The 25,184-nt window shown below is 45.2% G+C and overlaps 1 protein-coding gene across 1 annotated transcript in view; it reads left to right on the top strand.

Annotated features, from left to right (window-relative positions):
• Window positions 1-23,149, top strand: part of NOTCH2 (notch receptor 2) — an 85,976-nt gene extending 62,827 nt beyond the window's left edge. Inside the window, exons 19-33 of the mRNA XM_071565402.1 lie at window positions 1,145-1,298; window positions 2,271-2,455; window positions 3,271-3,403; window positions 5,430-5,675; window positions 7,612-7,724; window positions 8,263-8,792; window positions 9,519-9,866; window positions 10,112-10,254; window positions 11,018-11,228; window positions 11,833-11,929; window positions 12,439-12,607; window positions 17,188-17,489; window positions 17,832-17,979; window positions 18,610-18,707; window positions 19,423-23,149. Of these exons, the coding sequence (XP_071421503.1) occupies window positions 1,145-1,298; window positions 2,271-2,455; window positions 3,271-3,403; window positions 5,430-5,675; window positions 7,612-7,724; window positions 8,263-8,792; window positions 9,519-9,866; window positions 10,112-10,254; window positions 11,018-11,228; window positions 11,833-11,929; window positions 12,439-12,607; window positions 17,188-17,489; window positions 17,832-17,979; window positions 18,610-18,707; window positions 19,423-20,766 (4,221 nt within the window). The 3' untranslated portion in view covers window positions 20,767-23,149. The remainder of the gene's footprint in view (window positions 1-1,144; window positions 1,299-2,270; window positions 2,456-3,270; window positions 3,404-5,429; window positions 5,676-7,611; window positions 7,725-8,262; window positions 8,793-9,518; window positions 9,867-10,111; window positions 10,255-11,017; window positions 11,229-11,832; window positions 11,930-12,438; window positions 12,608-17,187; window positions 17,490-17,831; window positions 17,980-18,609; window positions 18,708-19,422) is intronic.
• The last annotated feature ends 2,035 nt before the right edge of the window (window positions 23,150-25,184 follow it).

Genomic DNA, 25,184 nt, shown 5'->3' with positions numbered 1-25,184 from the left:
CTGTATTGGAGAGATTTATAGATTACAGCTACACTGTAGTTCTTGTCTTAGTGGTAAACTGCTTTGACCTAATTAGCAAAGCTAAATAAGCAGCACAAAATCAGACAAAGATTCATAAGTTTTAGAATTTGCATGTAAAACAGTCAGCCACTCATTACAAATGCAGAGGCTCAGTGTTTTTTCTTCTTCACGCTCAACTACATGTGATAAAACTTAATTCCAAGTTTCTTTTTCGTTGCCTGTGAAAGCACAGATTTTTTTTTTCCTTTAATCTTTGTGAGGGAACAGTTTGCATCTGAAAAGCAGAACTTTCTGCATTTGAAATTGCATTTTACAGCCAAAATTCAGTACTACCCACTTTAAAAATCTCATCCTTTCCTCAAGTCAGCTTGAAGTCAATCAAATAGCTGTATTAATTTGAAGATGAAATGCTTATAAAGGAAGTTATGGTTAGTGGCTGGTTTATATTAGGTCAGACAGTTATTTTGGGGTTTCATTCCACTTTCATATTATTTACTGAGTTTTAGACTCTTTGTTTAGAAACTGTTTTTTGTACACGGAGTCAAGAAAAGCAGCAGACTTTAGCCCATATTCAACTTATAAAACTGTTGTGGGTTTCAGCTGAATCCCAGAAGACAGAAAAGCTCTGACCATACTAGAGAAAATGGGGCCAAAAGCAGGTATGGTGAGCTAATGATAAAAAGGAAAAGGAGACATCAAAACATGGAATGTATCTGTCATCCTCAAAAAGCAGTGAAGATGGAGGGAGTTGGGGCCAGAAGGGACACCTGTTACTGTTCACAGCTGGAAGCCTCCTGCTAATGTGGAACTACAGGCCTAGTCTGAGATAAAACTGAAATTTCTCAAACCCAGACAAATATCCACCTTCATAGTAAGGTGTGAGGATAAGTTTACTCTTGAAATAGTGCTGCTATCTGGGGTTCACTCCTCTGTACCTTTGCACTTTCCTATGGATGTGAGACTGCTAGTGAAGCACCTGGCTTAGATTTGGGAAGTACTGTCCCATTCTTTTCAGTGCCCCATGGAATCATCATTGCAGACCTTCCTTCCTTTGTGTCTTGAACTTGTTCTCTGAGTAGTGTTTCCTGCTATGCCATATGTCATGTGTCTTATTCCTTTGCAGTCACTTATGGATCTGTGCAGCAAGTCTCCCTGTAAGAATAAAGGCACTTGTGTCCAGAGTCTGGCCCAGACTCGATGTGTCTGTCCGTCTGCCTGGACTGGTGCTTACTGTGATGTGCCCAATGTCTCATGTCAAGTGGCAGCTTCACAAAGAGGTAAATGAGCATCTTCTGTGCTTTAACTGAAAACCCTTCCCCCTGTATCATTAACCTGCCCCTCCTTTTCCCCTATACTTGTGGGCACAACATGCATTGGAAATTCCAGAGAGCTTTGCTTCTAGGGGGTTGGTCATGGTCACTTCTAAAGTAAAATACTCTCAGCAAGGTTGTATTTGGGGGTCAAGACTTCTTGCTTCTTCCTATCATAAAGAGCTGGCTACCATAAATATATTAGAAAAGAAGAATTAAATATTTTATAAGCTCTCAGGGTTTCAGTAATACTGTTTTACATGGACTGTCTTTTTGGAAAATGCATCACCTATTTATGCCTTTCTACTAAATCCCAGGCAGGCCAGGTTTAAGCCATATTGTCCTTGTATAAGAAAGATGTCTTGTAACTTATGATCTGCGTAGATCCTTTTGCAGAGAATACTGGCTCCCAAGTGCACTTTTTAGCTATATAGGTTACACCATGACCTCCAAAGTAGTAATTTTCTACTTCAGATGATGTGCATGTGAAAGATTTGGTTAAAATTAATTTTGTCTGGGAATGTGGCTTGTAACCCAGGCAGCATGGACAGTGTCATGTCACATTTTGTGCAGGAAATTCAAACAAGTGAATTCATTGTCAAAGGGGAAGGGTGTCAGGCTCCCATACCTTTTGCAGATGTTCTAGGTACAAACATTGAACCTTTGTGTAGGAGCAGTAGTGCTTTAGATGTCTTTTCACCAGCCAGTGATAAAGAAATACAGCAATACAAATACTTCATGCCAGTGTTGATGCTGATGATCCAATGACGACAGAGCAGTCACTTCATTTGGAAGCCAGTTTTGGTTCTGATCCGCTGTAATTTAAAGAGTAACTCTTCAATTTTTAAGTTTCAACTTTTCAGGTTTTTGGGTCCTGCTACCAGCACAGGCAACAAGTGTGTTTTATGTGTTTGCTCACTTTATTTAACTTTGTTTCAGGAGTCCCAGTGGACCAGTTGTGCCAGCACTCTGGTCATTGCCTCAGTGTTGGAAACACACACCACTGTCAGTGCCAGGTGGGTTACACAGGCAGTTACTGTGAGGTGCAGCTGGATGAGTGTTACTCCAGCCCCTGCCAGAACGGAGCTACCTGCCGGGATCACCTGGGTGGATACCAGTGTGAGGTAAGGCATGGTGGTTTAGAAGGAAGAGGTCTAAATATTTAGGGCATTGTAATGCAAGGGAATCAAAAGAAATCAGAAACACATGCAAAAGGTAGAATAGCTTCAAAGAGGGGAATAAAGGCACCTTTCACCTGGAAGGAGTTTTTAATTTGGCTGTAGCAGTAGCAATACTCCTGAGAGGTTTTTAAGACTGAATTAAGAGGTATGAATGTAAGGAGCTGTGGTTGATGGGCATTTGAATTCTTTGTCTTATTGGAGATGGAGTTCTTATCTGGAAAGACTTTTTGCCTTAGATGTGGTTTATATTAAAATACATGTCAAGTGCATTAAAGGAATATGGTATTCTCCCTGTTGGATTGGCAAAGTATCCCTTGCTCTCAGGGTGGGAAATGCCTTCCACTGCTATCTATTTCCTGCAGCTGATGCAGAGAGCAGTGTAGTCCGTGAGACTATGGTGTATCAACCTTCGTAGGCCTTTCAGGAGAGTGAAAGCTTGTGCACAGAGGGAAAGGATGAGTTTTATGTAAACCTTAAGTCAAAACTCCTAAGACAGTCTCACTCAGGATTTGATCACTCTGTTTGCAGCAATCAAGTCATGCAAATTCAAACATGCAGAGTGCTGTTGAGTGTCATACAGTAGAGTTGTGTGCTTAAACTGCTGGCTCTGCAACCTTTGAAATCTCTTGCAGTTGTTTAGCTACAAAGACACTCCTAATCTATCCCTTTGAGGGCTCCTTTTGTCTCTGTTAGCCTTTCTCAGATGTCTAGTAATGTATCTGTTAGAAGATTATTCACACTTATTTCTGTACTGGCAGTGTGTGCCTGGATACCAGGGTGTCAACTGCGAGTATGAAGTGGATGAGTGCCAGTTTCAGCCCTGCCAGAATGGAGGGACATGTATCGACCTCGTCAATCATTTCAAGTGCTCCTGTCCACCTGGAACTCGGGGTATGAAGTTCAGCAATTAAGAGAATATTACAAGAGTGAATTTTCCTTTCTGACCTCTGGTTTCGTGACAGAGTCTAAAGGGAATGCATTTTGTTCTTTGAAGAATGTTCCCAAACTACACTGAATCCCTTGAGATACATATTTTCTCTTTAAAAATAAATGCTGCTTTTTTTCTCCCTCTTTTTCTTTTAAAGGAATAGGTCATGGCAGTGTCCTTTGGGAATGTATGATCCATCTTTGGCAATGGGGATGGATGAGATTACTGTTTAAGGTCTCTCCCAACCCTATCTGTTTTGATATAGTAAATCCAAGGTTTCTTTTTTGCTAAGATGCTGTGAAATATGCAAGAAGTTTGCTTAGTTCTTGCATAATTTCCAGTGTCCTTTACTTTTTCAAATCTTTGCCCTGCATTGTCCTCTGTCCTGGAGTCTTTTGTGGAAAACAAGTTCAGTGCCTCTAGGCTACCTTAAACCATTTCAGAAAATTCGAGCTCTTTTATTTAAAGCTACTTTAAAAGAAAAAAAAGTAGTCCACAGTCCTATATTGGTGGTTTTCAGTAAGTAAGATTCCACAACCTGGTTAATGTTGTGTTTCTTGAAACCTAACCTTCCACTTCCCTGTTAATATCTGACCTGATGTCCCTGACTTCTGCCTTTGAAAATATTCAGGATTGCACATTTTAACCCATTGGTGAATGCTTTCTCACTTGATTTGCTTTCTTAGGTTTATTTTTAAGTCAGTTAAAAATTTTACATACCTATGAATTTCTGAAGCATGTCATCTCAATGCATGCAAAATCTTCAGCTGTGTGTCAGAACTTGATTTATAAATTTAAGTCAAATTATAAAACCTACTATGTTTGCCTCCTGCACACACATTTTACCAGTTCCTTCAATTAGTGTGGCTGTCAGCACATCTCTTCAGTCTAGAGGAATATTTGTTTCATTGTAAATCATTGCATTGGCCATTCTTCATATATTGTTCTTAATTTTATTTCTCAATTTAAAACAAAAAAGCAAAACCAAAAAACTACTGCTAATCGTGTCAGTCCATCAGTTTGTATTTATGTTCCAGTACCTGCATTGCCTGAATTTCTGTGTTGTACTAAATCTTCCACCCTCCACCCAGTTTGAGTATACTGCTTTTAATCCTTCAGCCTTAATTTGTTGAGATTAATTACTTTTTGGATGTTACAATATTTTTTCACTAATGGAAAGAAATTGGAGGAGACTGATACAATTACTTAGGATAGTAAAACTTAGCTTTTGTCCCTGGCCCAGGCTAAAATTAATATTTTACTGATACCAGTATACGCATCCTCCGTATTTAGGTGAATGATTTTACTTGCTCTGATTGAATCAACAGTATTAGCAGACAAATGTACTTGCTCAGCTTACCCCCTTTGTCCCTTTATGTCTGTTACAATGTACAGTGGAGGCAGAACCAGCACTGCACCTTGTCTTTTGAAAGGGAACCCTGTAAGGAGAAGGAGAAACTGCCATCCCTGTCTGGTGGCGAGGGTTTACTGTAGGCCCCCAAAAGCCAAACTACAGGAATCAGAGTATTTTGTTGGTTTGTTGTTGCTTGTTTTAATGTTGTTGCTACAAATGCTCTTTGCCCAGTTTCAGGGTTACCAAAGTTAAGTGCCTGGTGGCAGCTCGCAGCCTCTCAAGGACAGCACAGGGCTCTTGGGCCATGTTCAGTAGCAGGGCTAAACTGGGTGCATCCTTTTTGGTTTGGGTTTGGTTTTGTGTTTCTAATTATGCCCTTAAATTAAGTCAAGTATGAAAGCTGCTAAATAGCAGTATGGCCTAGCATTGGGGACAGCCTGGATGGAAAACACATGCTCCTTAGGCCTCATCTGAGGCTGTCTTGTCTGAAGAAGGTATGAAATGCATTAAGCTGGGATCTTTATCTGTTTGTTTTAGGGACTGTGTGTGACAGGGTCTTAAAACTTGATGAGCAGTGTAGGAAAGGAGGCCATGTCACTGTATCCTCAAATTGTCACTCTTTCCTGCCTTGCCAGGCCGTTTCTGTGAGGAGAACGTGGATGACTGCATTTCAGACTCAGGGGTACCCCGCTGCTTTCATGGAGGGCAGTGCATTGACCAGATCGGAAGCTACACCTGCCTTTGTCCCCAAGGCTTTGCTGGCGAGCGATGCGAGGGAGATATCAACGAGTGCCTCTCTAATCCTTGTAACCCTCGTGGAAGTCTGGACTGTGTCCAGCTGACAAATGATTATAGGTGCATCTGTCGTAGTGCTTTCACTGGTGAGTAGTCATAAACATGCTTTGCATTTCATTGTAGTATCTTGAAAAATTGTAATTCTTTTCCTTTCTGGCAGTTATAATTCTTTTCCTTTCTAGTCGCTTCCCTTTGCAGTGTCTTTTGTTTCTCTGCAATATGTCTCAGTTTTTAAACCATTCTTTGGTGTAAACCTTCTAAGATATTTGGCTTCCAACACTATCTCAGACAAAGGAATCTCCTGAGACACTTGGCTGCAGGCATTTTTTTTTCTGTGGTACTTTTCTCTCCTTCATAATTTCCCATTTCTAATATTGGAAGCGTAACCATTCATGTGTCAGCTTCTCCATGGCTTTTCCTTTTGCAAAGCAGCATAAGCTTTTTCTCTATAAATTGGTGTCATAGTATCCATAATTAGCTCTTGGCCTCCTTGCTCCTTTTCTTCCTTACACTGGTAATGTGGTCAGGCTGGAATATTCTATGCATAGACAGGCTGTACATTCCTAGCTTTGTGATCCTTCTGCAATCCACCTCTGAATCACAACTTTGCAAGAATTTCACACTGTGCAGACTTATGTCTCACTCTCTCTAGATCTCTTCTTTGTTAGTATCGTTGCTGTTCTGCTTTCTGCCTCCCACTGGGCTTAAGTTTGGTCTAATAGTCTCCAGATGTGTGTCTTAATTTTCAGCTTTCCATTTTCCCTGTCAGTTTAACTCCCTACGTTTCCAGTTTTCCTCCATTAAAGCCTTTCACTTTCCCTGCTTACCAGTGACCTCTGCATGCTTTGCCAGTAATTTTTACTCTTATTTTTCTTAAAAGTTAAAGATGCTGTGATTTTCCACTAAATTTCTGCGTTTCAGATGTAAGGAAATCACATAGACATACATTTGAAGAATTCATGTAGTGGTTTTTGAGTGCATTACCTAGATTGACAAAACAAGTTCCTTAAAGAGCAGTGTGTGAGAGGAGTTGAGCTGGTGAGACTCTGATGCAGGTCATCAGATAGGATTATATTTAAGCCTGTCTGTTAAGCTTGCTTTTATTAATTATGCCTCATGTTGCTTCTGGCTCTCATGGAAGCATTGCTGGAACTTGCGGTGGAGGGAGTGCAGACCTGCTGCACCCCAGGAGGAGCAGGGAGAGCTGCTGTGTCTCAGACATGAAATCTGTCTGGAAATGTTAGGCACAGAGGGGGAGCATGCTTCCTCCTCTAGCTGTCTGTCTTCTGCACATTCCATGTTGACCCTTCTGCCTGGGAGGGGATGGGCAGCTTTGCTGTGGTTTGTGACTGAGGATACCAGGACTCTTTGGGCCATCCTGCCCTGTCTGCGAGCAGCCTTGGCTGCACATGTCTGGAGACATTAATGTTTTACTAGGGGGTTCAAGTCACAGTTAGGTCATCCTCATTGTTTAAAAGTCTGTTGTCAGTTTGACTCTGGAAGCTGCTGCAAAGCTGGTCAGTGCAGTAAGACCTCTGTCTGACTGATCATTCTGAGGAGACTCTGCTTGGTTCTCCTATTCACTTGTGTTGCACCTGGTCCTGAGGGTTGTTCATTAATCTTAGCATGTGATTTGCCCTCAATGAGCATCTCCCAAAAAGTAAAGAAGTCTTTGGAACCCCAAAACTGGTGTGGTGCATCACTTTTGACCTCTGTGCCTGGCTGACTTGGAGGTGGCAGCAGCAAATTCTGTCTTTGTGCTGTGTTGTGCATGTTCTTGAGGAGACAGACAAGGTCAGCTGTCTCCAAATACACTCTGTGGATTCTGGGGTTGTGCCTTCCTGTACCATTGCTTGGGCAGCTACTTAGAGGGCATGTGTTATCTGAAGAGATGCTCCCTACCTCTTTGGCAGGGGAGGTCTCACTGGAGTGCTCGGCTTGCTGGATATTCGCAGGAGTGTTTTGCTTTGTGACTGCACACACACATTTCTCTGCTCTCTTCTCCCTGTGTCTGCACCTCAGGTCGTCACTGTGAGAGTGTGATAGATGTGTGTCCCCGAAAGCCTTGTCAGAATGGCGGGACCTGTGCTGTTGCCAGCAATATGCCAGATGGGTTCATCTGCCAGTGTCCTCTGGTAAGCACCATGGCCTGAAACTGGACTGCCTGCCTCAGCTGCAGAACTCTCTGGGTACACTCTCACTGGTTTCACTGGTTCCCTGTAGGTGAAGATTTTCTTTTCTGTACTACTTGCAAAGCTGTGTCTTTGGGCACACTTTACCCACATGCTTTAGTTTTATCTACTTAGTTGGGAAATGCAGGGTTTCCAGGTGCCCTAGGAGAGCAATGCTGCCAGTTATTACCCCAAAGAAGTCTGCTGTTGAGGCATGATAGCTGGCATTTCAGTCTTAAACCTAGCATTAAATTCTGACAATTCTTTTGCTGTCCTGTATTTTCTGTGCTTACTACAAGATTACCCTTGTTAGTGGCTCTTTTAAGCTCATTTCAAAATGTAACTTCAGGGTAGGTTCAGAAACTCATGGCTCCTGCAATGAGGCTAGAGGAGTTACAGGGGAGAAAGACTTTGCACATGACACCTTGCCTCCAGCCCTCAGAGCACTGAAGATTAATTTTGTGAGAATAAGTTTGTTCTTCCTTTTTTTCCTTCCCTGTAGGGTTATTCTGGAGCCAAATGTGAGTTCAGCAGCCACAGTACTTGTGGACAAGTAAAATGCAAGAAAGGGGAGCAGTGTATCCAGACATCTTCTGGTCCACGGTGCTATTGCCCCAAGCTGTCTGTGGGAGAGGAATGCCAGACAAACACGGGTTGTGCCAGTGCCCCCTGCCAGAATGGTGGGAGCTGCCACCCTCATTCTCAGCCTCCTTACTATTACTGTCAGTGCCCTGTTCACACCCAGGGCAGCCAGTGTGAACAGCCCGTAACTTTCAGCCCAGAGCCCCAAGGATGTTTGGATTCCCATTGTGCAGAAAAAGCAAGAGATGGCTATTGTGATGAAGACTGTAACACTCATGCGTGCCAGTGGGATGGAGGCGACTGCTCCCTGACAGTGGAAGATCCCTGGGCCAACTGCTCCTCCTCACTGCGCTGCTGGATGCTTTTCAATGGACAGTGTGACGAGTTCTGCAACACACCTGAGTGCCTGTTTGACAACTTTGAGTGTCAGCAAAATAGCAGAACATGCAAGTAAGGCTTGATCCTGAGAACAGTTTTTGTGTGTGACTAAAGTAGCTCCGCTAGTGCTCTGCCTGCTGCTCCCTTCTCTTCTGTTGTTTCTATTGCTGGTCCTTGCTGAATGTTTTTGATATCAAGGAGTATATACTGCTTTGTGTACTTTTTGTCTGGTTTTGGAATTTGTGTGCTATGCACTAAATCAATAACCTGAACAATGGTAATGTGTTAACCTGCTTGATGAATGTGCCCTGCTTTCCCTGGAAATGTAAATAAGAGGCATTTCACCTTGTACTGCCTCCTATCCTGAGTTTTCCTCCATACCAGCAATACCTGTATTTTTATCCCAGCTATATTTGCTGCCACTGAATGTGTTTCTGGCTTGTTTATTGCAGCAATTCTTTCTCTTTAGTTTTTTATGATAAATGGTACAGCTTTGCTGTGGTGATTCTCCCTTGCTGAGGCAAGAAGTGTTAGATATCTTAATAAACAGAATAAGCAGCTCTTCCACTGTTACCAGAACTGAACCATGGGTTCCTGGGGATGTTCTGTGCTTCCTGCTTTCACCCTGCCAGGTTGAAAACTTTATGCTGGGGTCATATTTCTTCTCATTATATCCAATTATGAGTGTTATTTTACCTCAAATGATGGTGAATAGTGTAAGACCTTGGCCTCTAGACTACGGGTGTGCTGTGCAGTGTGTCTGTCTTCTGTGCTGCCCATAACCTCTCACTGTTTCAGGTATGACAAGTACTGTGCAGATCACTACGCAGATGGGCGCTGTGACCAGGGCTGTAACAGCGAGGAGTGTGGCTGGGACGGGCTGGACTGTGCTGGTGACAAAGCTGAGAAGCTGGCAGAAGGGACCCTGATCATTGTGGTCCTGATGCCCCCTGACGAGCTGCTGGGTGATGTTCGCAGCTTCCTGCGCACTTTGGGAACACTCCTGCACACCAATCTGAGAATTAAGCTGGACTCCCAGGGAAACCCCATGGTATTCCCATACTACGGGGAGAAATCGGCAGCTCGGAGTCGTCGGTCACTTGTGGTCATTCGCAAGCACAGAGAACTAGAGCAAGAGGTCATTGGGTGAGTGGATGCCTTTGTGTTCCTCTGGCCTTGCTATGCTGGTAACTCTTGCTTGTAGCTGTGTGAGACATTCTAGACTATCTAGGACTGTAGTCTGTTTTTTAAATGGGGAAATATAAAGCCGTTGCAACTGCCCAGGTCAGTTCTGGGATGATAAGATTAGCATAAAAGGCTGCAGTTTAACCCAGTGCTTTGTCAGAAGTTTTTGTCACTGACTTCTGTGCCCTCTCACTGTGTCTCTGCAGCACCAGGGTGTTCCTGGAGATTGACAACCGCCAGTGTGCAGAGGATTCAGAGCAATGCTTTCACAACACAGAAGCTGCTGCAGCTCTCTTAGCTGCTCAGGCCATCAAGGGCATGTTGCCTTATCCTTTTGTGTCAGTTCAAAGTGAGTAACTGCAAAGGGAAAATTGCTTATGGAGTCAGACAGCCGTCAAACTTGGGCTTGCAAAATATTTGCTCAGATTATTGATCATCATGTGTCTTGCTGTTCAGTATGGTTTCTGGGAGCTAACTAATTCACCTCCAGTTATAGGAGTATATGTACAATGTGCTCTGAGAGGACATCTGGTTAGTAAGGCAGGGCATTTAATTTGGAGCCTAGCTATTAAGCTGTAGAAACAGTAATCTCTTACATGCTGCAGCAATGTACCATGCACTGCAGTGATGATCTCTGCACTGCAAACCATGAATCCAATGAAAAAGGTGCCATCAGAGTCTAGTCTCTCAGAGGTTTTCTCCTCTGGCCATAGCTAATCCCTTCAATTCCTGCTCCCCTCTCCCTCAGTCTGAGGCTCAGTTACAACCTTGTACTAGATTGGTATTATCTCTTTTCCTAGTTGGGTAATGCTCATATCATTCTGTAGATCAGCTCTCTACGCTGAGTGAGGGTGGCTGTCTGCAGACAGCAGGACTCGAGGAAGGAGCAAAATCTTCAGTTCAGTAGTCATAATCTAAAAAATATTTTGAGAAACCAGACTAAGGGAAGCCAAAAAGACACAATATACTCTTACAATAGTTGCAGCAGAGCCTAAACTCTATATAGAGACAATTTCCTCTGTGGGGAAGACTGTGAGGGAGAAAAAGTCTGTAAATCAAAGATCATTGTCTCCACTTTGTTCATCTCATTGTATTTTAACTGGAATTTTTAGGTGAACCCTTGTTACCACCAAAGACCCAGTTGCTTTACCTACTTGCTGTGGCAGCTTTGATCATCCTCTTAATCCTTGTGTTGGGTGTGATGATGGCAAAGCGTAAGCGCAAACATGGTTCTCTGTGGCTCCCAGAGGGATTTATCCTGCGCAGGGATCCCAGTAATCATAAACGCAGAGAGCCAGTTGGGGAAGATGCTGTTGGACTCAAGTAAGTTTGCATTTATGCCACTGACATTCTGTCTATTAGTGTGTTAGAGGATTGTGGTGTATAAATCTTTCATCAAAGGCACTTAACCCCATAGAGAAAGCTTCCTTTTAAGTTAGAACTTCTTAAGCTATTTCTCTAAATTTTAGTATGTCTGTTTTGGACAGAAGAACTTTAATGTGTGAAAGTAAGGAATCCGATCTCTTGGTTATATTTGATTTTCTGTCACTCTGTTTAGTTCAGTGGGTAGGTACAGTTTGCCTAATTTCCTCTTGGAATAGGTGAGACATTTTTAGATTGGTAATTGACAACAAACTTTTAATACAGCTAGCTCAATGCATTAAAGACGTGACTCAGAAATAATGTGAAATTTTCAAAAGAAGAATCTCATTTATGCAGTTTTGGCTTTCAACTGAATTAACCAAGTTTGCAGTTCTAAATGCATTTAATGCTACTGTTGGCTGTCTGAGATTTCTATTTTCTTGATTCCTCTGTTTCCAAGCTACCAAACTTGCAAGTACTCATCCTTGATCTCTGCAGGTTAGTATAAGTAGCAGTAGTAGCACCTGCTCAGCCTGGAAAGTGATATGTTCTTGTTGTTTGTTAGAAATCTGTCAGTCCAGATACCAGAGGGTAACCTGGCTGATTCTGGAACAACTGAACACTGGGCAGGTGATGGTGGACCTCAGCCAAAGAGAGCAAAGGTAAGGAGCTCCAAGACCTGAATATCACCTGAAACTGCTACTGAAAAAAAAATCTGCACTAACTTCCTGAGGATACCCTTGCTCAAAACCTGCCTTTGCTTAGGAATTTGTAAGATATGACTAATGGTATTTGAGGAGCAAATCCTTAGGTTAACACTGCCATCACAGGATAGTAGAGACAGCAGGTACCTTCTGCTCCTGTGTCCCCTACCTGCCTGGGCCCTGCTTCAGCAAAAGGGACAAGGAGGTTAATGTAATGTCTTGCAGTTTAGGCCTGATAATGTATGGTGGGCATGTGAGATCTGAGAATGCTAAACAGAGGTAAATGGACACACAAAACAAAACCCCTAAAACAACAATGACAAAACAAAGAAAACCCAAAATGTGACAAAAAAAATCCTGCACAAAACCCCAAGAAACCCCATCAAAAAAAAGAAAGTGCCAAGAATTTTCGGTGTCTTTGGCCACTCAGTGGGTATTTGAAGCAACTGCTTGTTTCCTGTGCCCAGGCTGAGGACCAAGCCCTGCTCCCGGAGGGTGATGAGCAGATAGACCAGCGCCAGTGGACACAGCAGCACCTGGAGGCAGCAGATGTCTGTGGGAGCACCTCACTTGCCCTTACACCACCCCAAGCAGATCAAGAAGTAGATGTTCTGGATGTCAATGTCAGAGGGCCAGGTCAGTATTCTTGGGTGTCCATGTGTTCTGCCAGCCAGCCACTGAACTCCCTCCCCTGTGTCCAGTGGTTGGCACTTCTGATGTTAAAAATTTAATGGAGTATACAGGAACACCAGCAGAAATTTTTAGGGTAGTCAAGGAAAGCTCAATGTGCACTCCAGAAAAGAGCGCTGGAGAGATTAGATCATAGTCTGTAGCACATGGAATATCATATAACCAGGAGAAAAGGAGTTCACTTAGCAAATGCCTGTAGGAACTACAGCTATAAAATCTCCTTTATAACAGTGTGTGCCTAAGTGGTACTGTCAGAATGCCGTTATAGCAGAAATTTGGAGTGCATAATTATGCTGGAAATAACCGCCAGCTTCTCCAGCAGAAATTTATGCCAGACTTTTCTAAGGACCAACTTAGCAGGTTTTATACCTGAAGTATCTATTGTGACAGAAAGGGTGGCCTGTTCCTGAATAAGATGACTTTTGACAGACAGCATACCCAGACCAGCAGCGTGTGAGGCATCTGTCCCAGAACAGAACAGCAAAGCAGCAAGATTTTTCATGAATTTTTTTATTCACTGATTTGTATTCTCATCTTGTGATGATCAACTCATTGAATTCATAATAGAACTGTAAACTTGGAAGGAGAATCCAATAATGTGCACACAGACTTGCTCTCTTTCATCCCAAATCACTAGATGCACTGGGAACACTCTGCTGCTTTTTATCAGTGTAGCTCTAAAGCTGTATAAGCTGGTAAGAGACTGGGTGGGTCATGTGGTAATAATTGATCCCTGCGTTCTGAGAGGAGACAGTTGACCAAGAACTTTATTCTGGTTGGAAGAGCCGCAACCATGGCTCTTGTTCATATGCAGAGAAGTGATTCTGATGATTTTGCTGCAATTCCTTTTTATTGAGTTTTGTGGGAATATTTCCATGCAATTTAAGGATGACTGGACCCATTCTCAGTTTTCTTCCATTGTCTTTTCTGCTCATTGACCCGTTAGCTCTCCTAAATGCAAAGGGAAGGAGGGATTTTTGTGTAACGAGTGTGAGAACATAAACCATCAGTTTCTGCCAAATTTAAGCTTTTCTTTATTTCCCCTATTGAAACTTCTAGTTGTGTGGCAGGGTAAAAGCTTTCCAAGTGCAGGCAATAATGTTCTTAAGACTGCTTATTTTCACGTTCACCCAAAGCTTTGTCCAACAACACCAATGAAATAATACTGACCTGTGAGTTGTTTTCCTGCCATTCAGGTACAACTGTGAAGCTTGCAGCAAGCTGCTCTGAGCTATCTCCCTCTTTCGCATCAGAAGCAAGCAGCTGTTAGGGGCAGAAATAATTTTAAAAGTCTGAGAAGTGTTGGAATAATGGGTTAGTAATGAGGGGTAAGATTCCTCACAGTTAGTGTAGCTCTTTATCTGCCCCTGGCCACCTTCATCTTTGCAGGCAGAGGGAAGAAATGGGCTCTTCTGAGAGGTGTTTCCCTCTGTCCCAAGAAGTCTGTGGAAGACTGGATGGTTCACACCCCAGTAATGCTTCACTGCCCCTAATTACAAAGGGTGTTGAGGCTGACTTGGGTGCAGGTGTCTGGGCTGGAGCCATCTGGAGCTGGGTGAGGTAGATCCTGGACACAGGTGCAGGTGACAGGTAGAGCAGTAGAAATCTTTTCTAGAGGGAGGAGATGCAAGTCAAAACACCTTGAGTTACCAAGGGTTTGTTCCCTCTCTTAACCCAGTGCCTTCTGCAGCCTCTCTGGTTTAGGGGGATCCAAGACATCCGGTGTCCAACAGAAGTGCGGCCTAGAGATTTTGCCCATGGGTTCCTTACAACCCACCTTTCAGTACATTGTGCCTGAATGAGACCTGCAGGTGTACCTGTCTGATGAACTCTGGACTTTACCATCTTGCTGCAAGTTTTAAATGTACTCACGGTCTGTCTCACTGAAGACAGCAAACAGAAGAGTTTTTATAAAATGCTGCTGCTACCTTTGTCTCCCCATGCTGTTCTTTCTCTGTGTCCCCCAGAGCCGTGGGGACATTCTTTTCACTGGAGTTATTGTGAGTGTGTAACCAGGGTAATGCAATTATAGGCATAACTGGTAACACCACCTATAATTTAAATTGATAAACTGTCCCTATTATTATGCCCCTCTTTTTTCAGTTACTAAAACTTCAGTAGTTCAGACTGGAATTTTCCATTCTGGGTGTCTGCCTCCAGCTGGATGCATTTGAGTTCTTTTCCAGCTCTTTCAGAGAGCAAGCTGGAGGAAGGAAAAAAGACATTTTGTCCACAGTTGTTTTTTTTCCTAGTAGTCCATCAAGCACCTAATTGTGACGGTCTAGCTGGATGTGCTTTTGCTAGCCTCATAAAACTAATTGTGTGTGGTGGCCAGCTTGCAAAGCTCTGAAAAAAGCTGCACGTACCTGAGAAACTTTGTGGAGGGTGGCAGCTAATTATTCCAAGGATTTAGTGTCTGCTATATCTGTGTCCCTGTGGAGCAGCTAGGCATGATTGTCCAGGACAACTGCAGTGAGTAAGCAAGTAAGACCTATCCTGTAAGTGATTTTTCCCAGAGCTGTGGTGCTGGAGAAAAGTAAAGCTCCTTTCTGTGCTCTGTCTCTCTGCTCTTTGTGTTGTGGCAGTGCAGAGAAGACCACAGCCTGACTGGAATACTGAGAAGTATTCATCTGGGACAAGGGAGTAGAGCCAGCAGTGAGAGGGAGAAACACAAAAGGGGGTATAGGCTTGGAGAACAGGCAAGAGGGTCTATAGACAGGACTGATCTTGGAACTGAACCCAGGCCCATATGTCAACACTTTGCTGCCGTCCAAATCCTGAGGAAGGAGCCGCGTGGAAGGCTGTGTGTCCTGTGGTGGTGAGCCACTAGGAGGAGCATGAATACTGCTGGAGGCCACAGCCTGGCCTCTGCCCTGCCCCGTGCTTGTACATTTCTAAAGTTTTGGAACTTTCCTAAAGCAGAGAGTCAAGAAATCTCAGTGATCAGAAGTGGGAAAATGGGAGCACAGGGCATTAGAGCTCTGCGTGTTACTTTCTATAGGAGATCATCGCTTTGTTTATGTGCACACAATCCTAATTCTGCCATACAGCTTTGTGCGATGCAGATAGTGCACTGTAGATTGAGAGATGTGCATGCAGGGAAGCTGTTATCTGTCCCCTGCATGCCCAAGGCATAAATCAGGTAGTTGCTGAAAGATTGTCTTATGTTTCTGCTAGTGAGCCACACTAGAAAAGCAAAATTTGTGTTCACCTTTGCAGAGCTCCGGTGGGGTACTTAGCACAGTGGGGTTCACTCCTGCTTCCACATCTCAGTCCCTTTTACTTTTCAGGGGCTTCTGCTGTCTGTGGAGTACAGCAGTAACATCAGTAAGCAAGCATTAGTGTCTACAGCTGAAACCTTTGGGTTTAGGTGGCAAATATCATGTAACAGTCAGAGGCTGCTGAAGCTGAAGCACCTGGCATTTTTGTGGGTTGCTGAAAATATGTGGAGATGTTTTAAATCTCAATTACGCTGCATCAGGGAGGGTATTAACAAGGGTGAAAAATCAGCAGCATGAGCTGGTATTCCTAGACCATGCTCTCTGATCAGCATTGAGAGAAAGGGAGATTCATCCAAGAGAGCTAGTTTAAATTAGAGGTTTGGAGGAGCCTTTCTCTTTCCAGTGATGATGCAGGAATCCTGGTTGTATGAGTGTGAATGTAGCCTTTGTGAGCATCCCATCAGTGTGAGCCCATCACTGGAGACTTGGAGAGAGTGATACCAGTATCTTCCAAAGTGCTCAGCCTGTGTGAGAGCTCCAGGGATTTGCATCTGTGGGCAGTCCCTGCTGTGATACAAGTGAGTAGTACTGGGTTGGATCCTGTTCCATGATCCCTTCCTATGTGGTGTACTTGTGGGAAAGTATGGAGTGTACTTGGTCAGTTTGTTTAGGGCTCTGCTCATGGAAATTATTGAAAGCAAGATGAGGATGGTTCAGGCAGTCATCCTGGAGCATTTTTTAGCTTTGAGTGCTTGAATGTCACAGCATCAGGGTCCTTGTCATGATGACCTTGCTGTGTAATAGATATGAAGGCTTTTGTCTACATTTCACTTCAGGTTAATATCTCAAAAATGTCACCAATAATCAATGGCTAGTTGTTCAATAATTCTTCTGCCAGTTGTTTCTTTTCCCCAGGTATGTGATTAGAACATCTACATGAGTAGTTATCCTTAGTTGTCTGATGACTTTGATTTTTATAACCCTTGCTTCTCTCTCAGAATTTAGCTAGCCTTTACATTTTGTGGAAGTTTTCCACTTTAGCAGCAAAGTCTTTTTCATTTAGAATAATCTGACTTATTTGAGAAACATCTAAGTTCTTTAGATGCAGTCGATGTGAAAGTCCTACTTGGAGGAAGGAAAATAGCTCCATAACTCTGAGCTTTATGGTAAGAGAACAGGTCTGGGTTACAGGAACTGGAGGGATTGTCTGTAGCTGTAGGTGCTCAAGAGGGGAATATTGTGAGAGGGTTTCCCTGCCTTTGCTATCACTGTCATGTTACTATATCATCACCTCTCCCACTGCAGATGGATGTACTCCACTTATGTTGGCATCTCTGCGTGCGGGCGGCTCCGATATCAGCGAGGATGACGAGGATGGAGAAGATTCCTCAGCAAACATCATAACAGACTTGATCTACCAGGGTGCCAACCTGCAGGCCCAGACAGACCGCACTGGGGAGATGGCCCTGCATTTGGCAGCCCGTTACTCGAGAGCAGATGCTGCAAAACGTTTGCTGGATGCTGGTGCGGATGCCAATGCACGGGACAACATGGGACGGACTCCCCTTCATGCAGCTGTGGCTGCTGATGCCCAGGGGGTCTTCCAGGTATAGCAATTGAAGAACCCTGTGCTGTGTATTTATATGAACCTGCCCAAGCTGCACTCTATTCACTCACAGCCTTGCTTTCATGCCTTTCTCAGTGTGATGGCCAGGCAAAGCTTTTACATCCACTTTCCTTGGGTATTCATAGCTCGAAGAACTCAGCATGCATGAATCATCTGGCATGCATTTATTTGGTCTGTTTGCCTCTGTCACCTATTTTCTGGGTCCTTACATTTCAGTGCTCAGGCTGCTTTGTCATTATAAAGTTTCTCTTGAGATTCTGCCAAATCCTTAGTTTTGGTCTGTGGTGGTATTGAAAAAAATCTGTCTTCCCCTCTTGTCCAGATCCTGATCCGTAACAGAGTGACAGACTTGGATGCTCGGATGAATGATGGAACGACACCATTAATTCTGGCTGCACGTCTGGCTGTGGAAGGAATGGTGGCCGAGCTCATTAACTGCCAGGCTGATGTGAATGCCGTAGATGACCACGGTAATGTGAACACAACATACCAGGCTGGGCAAATATTTGTCATAGTGTGAGCAGGGAGGGGTGACCTTCTGCCTTCCCAGAGTGGGGGCTGCTCATGCATTCTGTAGCTAAATCACCCACTGGGCCCTCCTGCAAAGTCCTCTCAGCAGTAATAGACTGCAGGCTGCTGCACAGTGCCTTGGTTAGATGGTCCTGGAAATGAAGCAGAAGTACGGGGCTGGATATACTGGAATTTTCTGGACTGCAGACATGAATCTGAGGATAGGTTTTTTAAAAAATAAAAATAAAAAAATCCCAGACAAAGTGCTGAAAGTCCCATTGCATCCTGTAACATCAAGGCACATCACAGTGTGGCGATTTCCAAAGTGTGAACATGACTTCAGGACATGTTCACATACTGTAGGCTGCACTGCAGTTGCTTCCTTTTCTCAGTGTACTCTGTCTATCTTGACTTTTGTCTGCATTTCGCTTCAGGCTGATGTCTGCAAGATGTCACCAATGGCTAATTGTTCAATGATTTTTCCATCAATTATTTCTTTGCCCCAGGTATATGGTTAGAACATCTGCTCTAGAAAATAGTAGCAAAGTAGCTCCATTGTTTGTTACTGAAATTGTTGGGTTTCCCTGCAGGTAAATCTGCTCTTCACTGGGCTGCTGCTGTGAACAACGTGGAAGCAACACTAGTACTGCTGAAAAATGGAGCCAACAGAGACATGCAGGATAACAAGGTAGAGTGTGGGGGTGCTCAGCATGCTTCTGTTTCCCAACTCAAATCATCTCTTTGCTGTTGGTAGTGAAGTCAGTTCAGATTTTCTAAACTGGGTGCTCAGTGCAGGTCTTCCAGACTAGGACTGTGACTGGAACTCTCCTTGAGTGCTTGATGTCTTACAGGATTTCTGATACAGGGGTGTGCCCTGAGCAGCTGTCCATTGTTAACAGTTCATGAGAAATTATATAGAGGGTTTAGAATACACAGCTTTGGTCACACCCATACAGTGATAAACTGGTCCTGGCTTGCTGAACTAGGACACTGCCTAAGGTTTCTTTTTTGGATTATTATGTATTGCTCAGTAGATTTTAGAGCTACTAACAAGCTGCGGTTCCTTACTAGGCTGTTTTAGTCCTTTGTAGCTTTTTTGTATAGGGGACAGTGGGAGAAAGGCATCAGGAGCTTTCACAGTTCCTCCAAGGACCCATGGCGGAATAGTACTCTTCCTAGTGAGATAGTTCAGCCTGTGCCCCACAGCTGTGTGTCAAATATTTTCCTGTAATCTGCCTTTTTCAGTGGGTGCCTCTTAGGATGGATGGTTCTTGATGACAGTTAGTGTGACACTGCATTAAACAGTGTTTAAGTGGTTTCATGGTTGCCACGCTATAGGAGATTGTGAGCTCTCAGTCCTTTCACAGTGAAGCCACTAAAGTATTTACTCTCTGTGTTTTTAGGAAGAGACTCCACTCTTCCTTGCTGCTCGGGAAGGCAGTTTCGAAGCTGCAAAAATCTTGCTGGACCATTTTGCCAATCGAGACATCACAGACCACATGGACCGCCTGCCCCGGGACGTGGCCCAGGACCGGATGCACCATGACATAGTGCAGCTTCTCAATGAGTACAATGTGGCACACAGCCCTGCTGGGCACCCTGGGGCCATGCTGAACTCTGCCCTCTCCCCAGTCATCTGTGGCCCCAACAGGTCCTTCCTCAATCTGAAACATGCGTCGTTAAGCAAGAAGTCACGAAAACCGAATGCCAAAGGCATCATGCCCACGAGCCTCACCAAAGATGCAAAGAGGAGGAGGAAGAAGTCCCTCAGCGAGGGCAAAGGGCAGTTTTCGGAGAGCTCAGTGACCCTGTCACCAGTTGATTCCCTGGAATCGCCCCATGCTTTTGCATCCGAACCAACATCGTCTCCTGTGATGCCATCGCCGGGGGTGTTGCACTCATCGCCCAGCTCACTTCTGACCGCCCCATCAGTGCAGGCTCCACACACCATGTCCTTCTCCAACCTCCATGAGATGCAGCCCTTGGGACGGGGATCCAGCACAGTGCTCCCATCTGTCAGCCAGCTGCTTTCACAGCACAGAACCACCCCTCCTAACAGTGGGCTTGGCAGGCTCCGGCCAGGCAACGTTTCCACTGAGTGGGTGAACCGCATGGAGGTGAACGAGTCCCAGTACAATGAGATGTTTGGCATGGTGGCACAGGTGATGCATTCCCACCCCAGTGTTTCTCAGCAGAGTGGCCTGGTTCAAGCAGACACGAAGCACCTGGGAGTGTCCAGAGAGTCTTTGCCCCCCATCATGACTTTCCAGCTGGTTCCCAAGGGTGGCATAAACCAGCAAGCACTGCCACAGCAGGCCCAGTCAAACTGCGCTCAGAACATGGCTGGTCCTCTTAGCTCCATGTACCAGATCCCAGATCTAGCCCAGCTGCCCAGCGCCTCGTTCTCCATGGCTGCCATCCCTCAGCAGGACGGGCAGGTGGCTCAGACAGTCCTCCCGGCCTACCACCAGTTCCAGAGCTCAATGGGGAAGTATCCCACACCTCCCTCACAGCACAGCTGCTACTCCTCAGCCACAGAACGGACTCCTAGCCACAACCGGCACTTACAGGGGGAACACCCATACCTGACTCCATCGCCTGAATCTCCAGACCAGTGGTCAAGCTCTTCCCCACACTCTGCCTCTGACTGGTCTGATGTGGCAACGAGTCCTGGTAACAACCAGCGTGGGCCAGCGGCCGCTCACATGACAGAGCAACAGCGGAACAACATGCAGGTATACGCCTGAGGGCTGGCCAAGGTGAAGCCCAATTAAAGTGGACTCCAGAACTCATGAAGGTCTTCCAGGATTGAAATGAAGAACCATTTTATTATCCAAGAGTCTTAATGAGCCCAGGATGTTCTTTCATTGGAGGGACTGTGGTTGCTGTAGCCTTATATGCTTTCATGCTAAACAGAGAACTGTAGAAGCTGGTGATGGAGAAGACCAGCTGGGTCACTTCTAACCAACTCCCACGCACCTTGGATGTGACTGCTGTCTGCACTGGATTCTCCAGTCTGCTTTTAATATATGTTCCACCGTTTCTTTGGAGAGACAGCTCTTCAGCTTAATATATCTTGTGGTCTTTTCTCCAGAAATTTAGCCAAAACCAGCTTTGTATCCTTATTTTGTTACTCCTTCTGTTACCTACATAACCTCTCCGAAGCACCTTCTACTAGTTCTCCTCGAGTTCAAGTTGCCTTGTCCTGACACAACTCAGAGCTGCACCCACAATCCCAGACCCCTCCTTCCCTTGGCTGCTCTTGCTCAGCAAGTGAGCCAGACTTCCCAAAACACCTGGAGGTCAAGTGACACCTTCTGTCACGCACCTTCACACTTTCCACTCAAGAGTCTTTGTCTTATACAGACCCACTAACATCCCTTAGCGTTCTCACTGCCTGCCCCCCCAGGTATTATGATTATACATATAGTCTTTTAGGTTGTTTTGTTATTTACCCTCCCAAAAACGCTGGTCTGACCTGGTCATCCTGCTGTGGTGGCCTCTAAGCACATCTCTCCAGTGTTGTACATCTTCCTTGGGACACACCTGATCATTTTGACACACTACCCTCCCCATGCCCCCGTCCTGCCAGGTGTGTCCATGACTGCCTTCGTGGGCTCCCATGCCGGAAGAGATGCACTGCAACTGATACAGGCCTTTTGGGAAGCTCTTGGGATGAGTATGAGTGTTTCAAAAACTGATAACATGAGCTCCCAGCATTGTTGCACAGTACTCCTCTCCTCTCCATCCAAGACTGGCTGTGTGTCCTGTCCTCCAGATACCATATGCTGCCTCTTTGTGATGTTATCAAGAAGCATCAAACATGTCGTTACATGTTTGCAGTGTGTGTTCTGCGTCAGGAATGACATCAAGCCCTTTGAAAAGTGTCCCTTCTGCTCCAGCCCTGGATCAGAGCTGTCTTGTCTTCCCTTCCCAGCATGGAGGCTGCAGCACTGATTCCCAAGCAGGCTCCCAGCAGCAGCAGTGTGCCTGAAGCCAGGAGCTGGGCTTTTGCAGCAGACCAAATAGCTCAGAAACCATTGCCTCATGCAGTTTGGTACATAGGTTTGGGGCTGTCCTCTGCCCTCAGCTTTAGCCTGTGTTGCAATTTCCCAGCTGAGGTGCCCCATGTGCTCTGTGGGACAGTAGTACCATTCATTCTGCAGCTTCCCTGATAGTTTTGGCGTAATGGAAGCCAGCTGTAACTGACCTTAGACAAACAGCTGCTCTTTCTGCTTTGTCTGCAAGAGTAATGCTTCCCTGTGGGGCTCCAAACCAGTCAGCAGCCGAAGTGAACATTCGTGGGGATGGTTTGCTCTTACCTCTTCAGGGGAACCCTGCAGACACGTTCCAAAGAGATCGGGGCTGTCGGCTGCTGCCAAAGGACTGAAGGCCGCTCCCCTCCGAGCAGGTCATCCAACACCTTACCATGTACAGTATTGTCTCTGATGTTTCTTTACATTCTAATCAAGAGTAAAAGTTACCTTTTTTTTTTCTTTCCAACTTGACTCAATGGTACATGAAGGCAGGGCCTCAGGAGGAGCTGGTTCCCGGGGCTGTCATTTTGGGCTGAAGTTTTTAATTCTGTGTGAAGTTACTGCTTTTTACGACACACACAGCGTTCCCCAGCATACTTGCTGCAGTGTGTCCCGTGAAGTTTAGCTGCAGTCGACTCAGAACTCCAGGCAGGAGCCTGCAACCTCCTGGAGGTCTGTCCAGGTACGTGTTTCGCTGCAAACAATGAAGTGTTGCTACATCAATGCTAAAGAAACAAAGGGCTTTTCCTCATTAGCCCCAAATAACCAAGTGCCTTTTTATATATGTGGCTACCTTTTACAAGATGAGTGCTTTCTGTGGAATGAAGCCAGTTCCATGCCTGGCCTGTTAATATGATGGCCCTCTGCCTTTTTATCTTTTGTTTTTTTTAACTACTTGTAAAGATAATATCTCCTTAAGGTGGTATTTTATCTCTTAAGTTGTAGAGTAACCATTCACACAGCAGCATTTTCCTATATTAATAATGGAAAATATTTGCTTATTTTTACATTTTTTATAAAAGTCTTTTATGAAAATAGTTGCTGCCAAATGTATAAGCAATTTTTATCCCCAGAATAAAAAGTATGTGCCCAATGTCTGTGTGCTGCTGTTTTCATTTGTCTTCCTAGCTATCTTACACAGCCACCTGGTTATACATGAATCATCAGTGCTCAGTAGGTGTTCAGATCCTGGCAAGAGGGGGGCTTGTTAGCATCTCCACAGTCCATGTCAGGAGACAGCTTTTGGGAATCAGGAGTGCTCTGTGTCTCAGAAGCACATGAACCCCACCACTTAGCTCCACCCAAAGAAGCTGGAAACAGCCTGGCTTAGGAGTAGCAGATAGATTTTGGGTCTCTTGGTTAGCTGAGAAGAGAGGAGCCAACAGCAGGGCATACTGGGAAAGACAGGGAGAGGCTGAGATGTGGCTTTTCTTAGATGTTTTGCATAAGAGCTTTTGCTTGCCTGTGGATCTGGGAGGTAGAGGAGGGTTGTGGCATTTGTGTGGCTTTCAGAAAGGTTGTAAGGAAGTGTTGTTCAGGTGGTGGTTAGAGGGAGCTGTGGATTCACTTGCCCCCTCAGGTCCTGCTTGCTTCCCTTGGCTGTTTGCTGTTCCTCTGGCAGGGAAGAGGACCCTCATCCCTGGAGCTGAGACTGCCTCCCTTGCTTTGTCTCAGCAGCTGATGCCTAGAATCATAGAATCCTTAAGGCTGGAAAAGCCCTCTAAGATCGAGTGCACCTATTAATCCAGCATAGTCATGTTCACCACTAAACTCTGTGTCCAGGTGCCACATAAAGATGTTTTTGAACACTTCCGGGGATGGTGACTTCACCACTTCCTGGGCAACCTTATCCAATGCCTTACTGCCCTTTCATTGAAGAAATTTTCCCTAATACCCAATCTAAACCTCCCCTGGTGCAGCTTGAGTCCATTTACTCTTGTCCTGTTTCTTGTTAGCTGGGAGAAGAGACCAGCCTCCACCTGGCTACAGCCTCCTTTCAGGTAGTTGAGAGAGTGATAAGGTTGCCCTTGAGCCTCCTTTTCTTCAGATTAGGAGGATGAAGATGTGTGATTCTCCAGCCTCTGAAACAGGGAATCACGATTCCTCTGTCCTTGTCTCAGACTTGAATGGTTTGACTTGAACCATCAGAGAACAAACTGTCAATAGCTGCTCTGTGGTATTTGGAGCATGGAGTTGCCACTGAAGCCTTGGGCTCCACTAGTAGCTGGCTGTTTTCCAGCTCTTGATGCAGACTCTGATGGAGCTGATGGCTGAATTACCATACCTAGCAGGGGAAAAACTGCTGGGGGCATTTTAAGGGTTTAATATTCAAACAGCAGATCTCCTTTATCTCCTGGTAGAGCCAGCTTGGCAAGTCCAAGCCTCCGAGAGGCATTCATCCATGTTCTCCCACAGCTTGCACACCTGTGCCAAAGTTTAGCAAGCTCTGCTGAGCCTGTGGCACAGCTGCATTGAGTTACTGGTGCTCAGGCTGAGACTTGAAACTTCGACTCCTTGGGACCAGCACATGCCTCTTCCCCAGCCCTGCATGCCCAGAGGCTTGTGTTGCATTCAAATACGCCTAACTGAGCCAGCCAGACAGGGAGCTGGAGCATCACTTATCTAATGAAGGAGTGGTGGAGAATCCTCAGGCTCCTTTGGGGGAACTTTTTCCACAGTTTTTCATAAATGAAGGGTGGAGCCCTACTTTCTGCAGGGTTACTGTGCTTGTAGGGTTTCCCCATTAGTTGAGGCAGCTAACCTCTCGAGGGTTGCTTCTTTCAGAACTGATAACAGGCAGCAGCTGTGTTTGGACACAAAAAGGCTTTACACCTTTGATCCCAGAGGGTGCCTAGGCAGCAGCAGCAGCAGCCAGTATCCTGGCTGTGTGGGTGAAGGAGGGGGGTCTGATCCTCCTCCCTTCCTGGGGCAAAAGCCAAACTTGCCTCTGCATGCCAACATGGAGCTGCTCCCTGTGGGTGTAGCAGCATTCACTGTCTGCATGTTTCGGCAAGTGCTGCTACAGAGGAGATCCAATGGGAGATCCCTGGGGGTACATGGCTTGTTCCCAACTGCATGCTTTCCATGTTGGGGGAAGCAGGGCTCAGCTCTGGATATGGATCCTCTGC

This window comes from Pithys albifrons, chromosome 10 (assembly GCF_047495875.1).
Source record: "Pithys albifrons albifrons isolate INPA30051 chromosome 10, PitAlb_v1, whole genome shotgun sequence".
Lineage (NCBI taxonomy): Eukaryota > Metazoa > Chordata > Aves > Passeriformes > Thamnophilidae > Pithys > Pithys albifrons.
The sequence above is the reverse complement of the archived record's forward strand: the minus strand, read 5'-3'. Positions and strand labels throughout refer to the sequence as shown.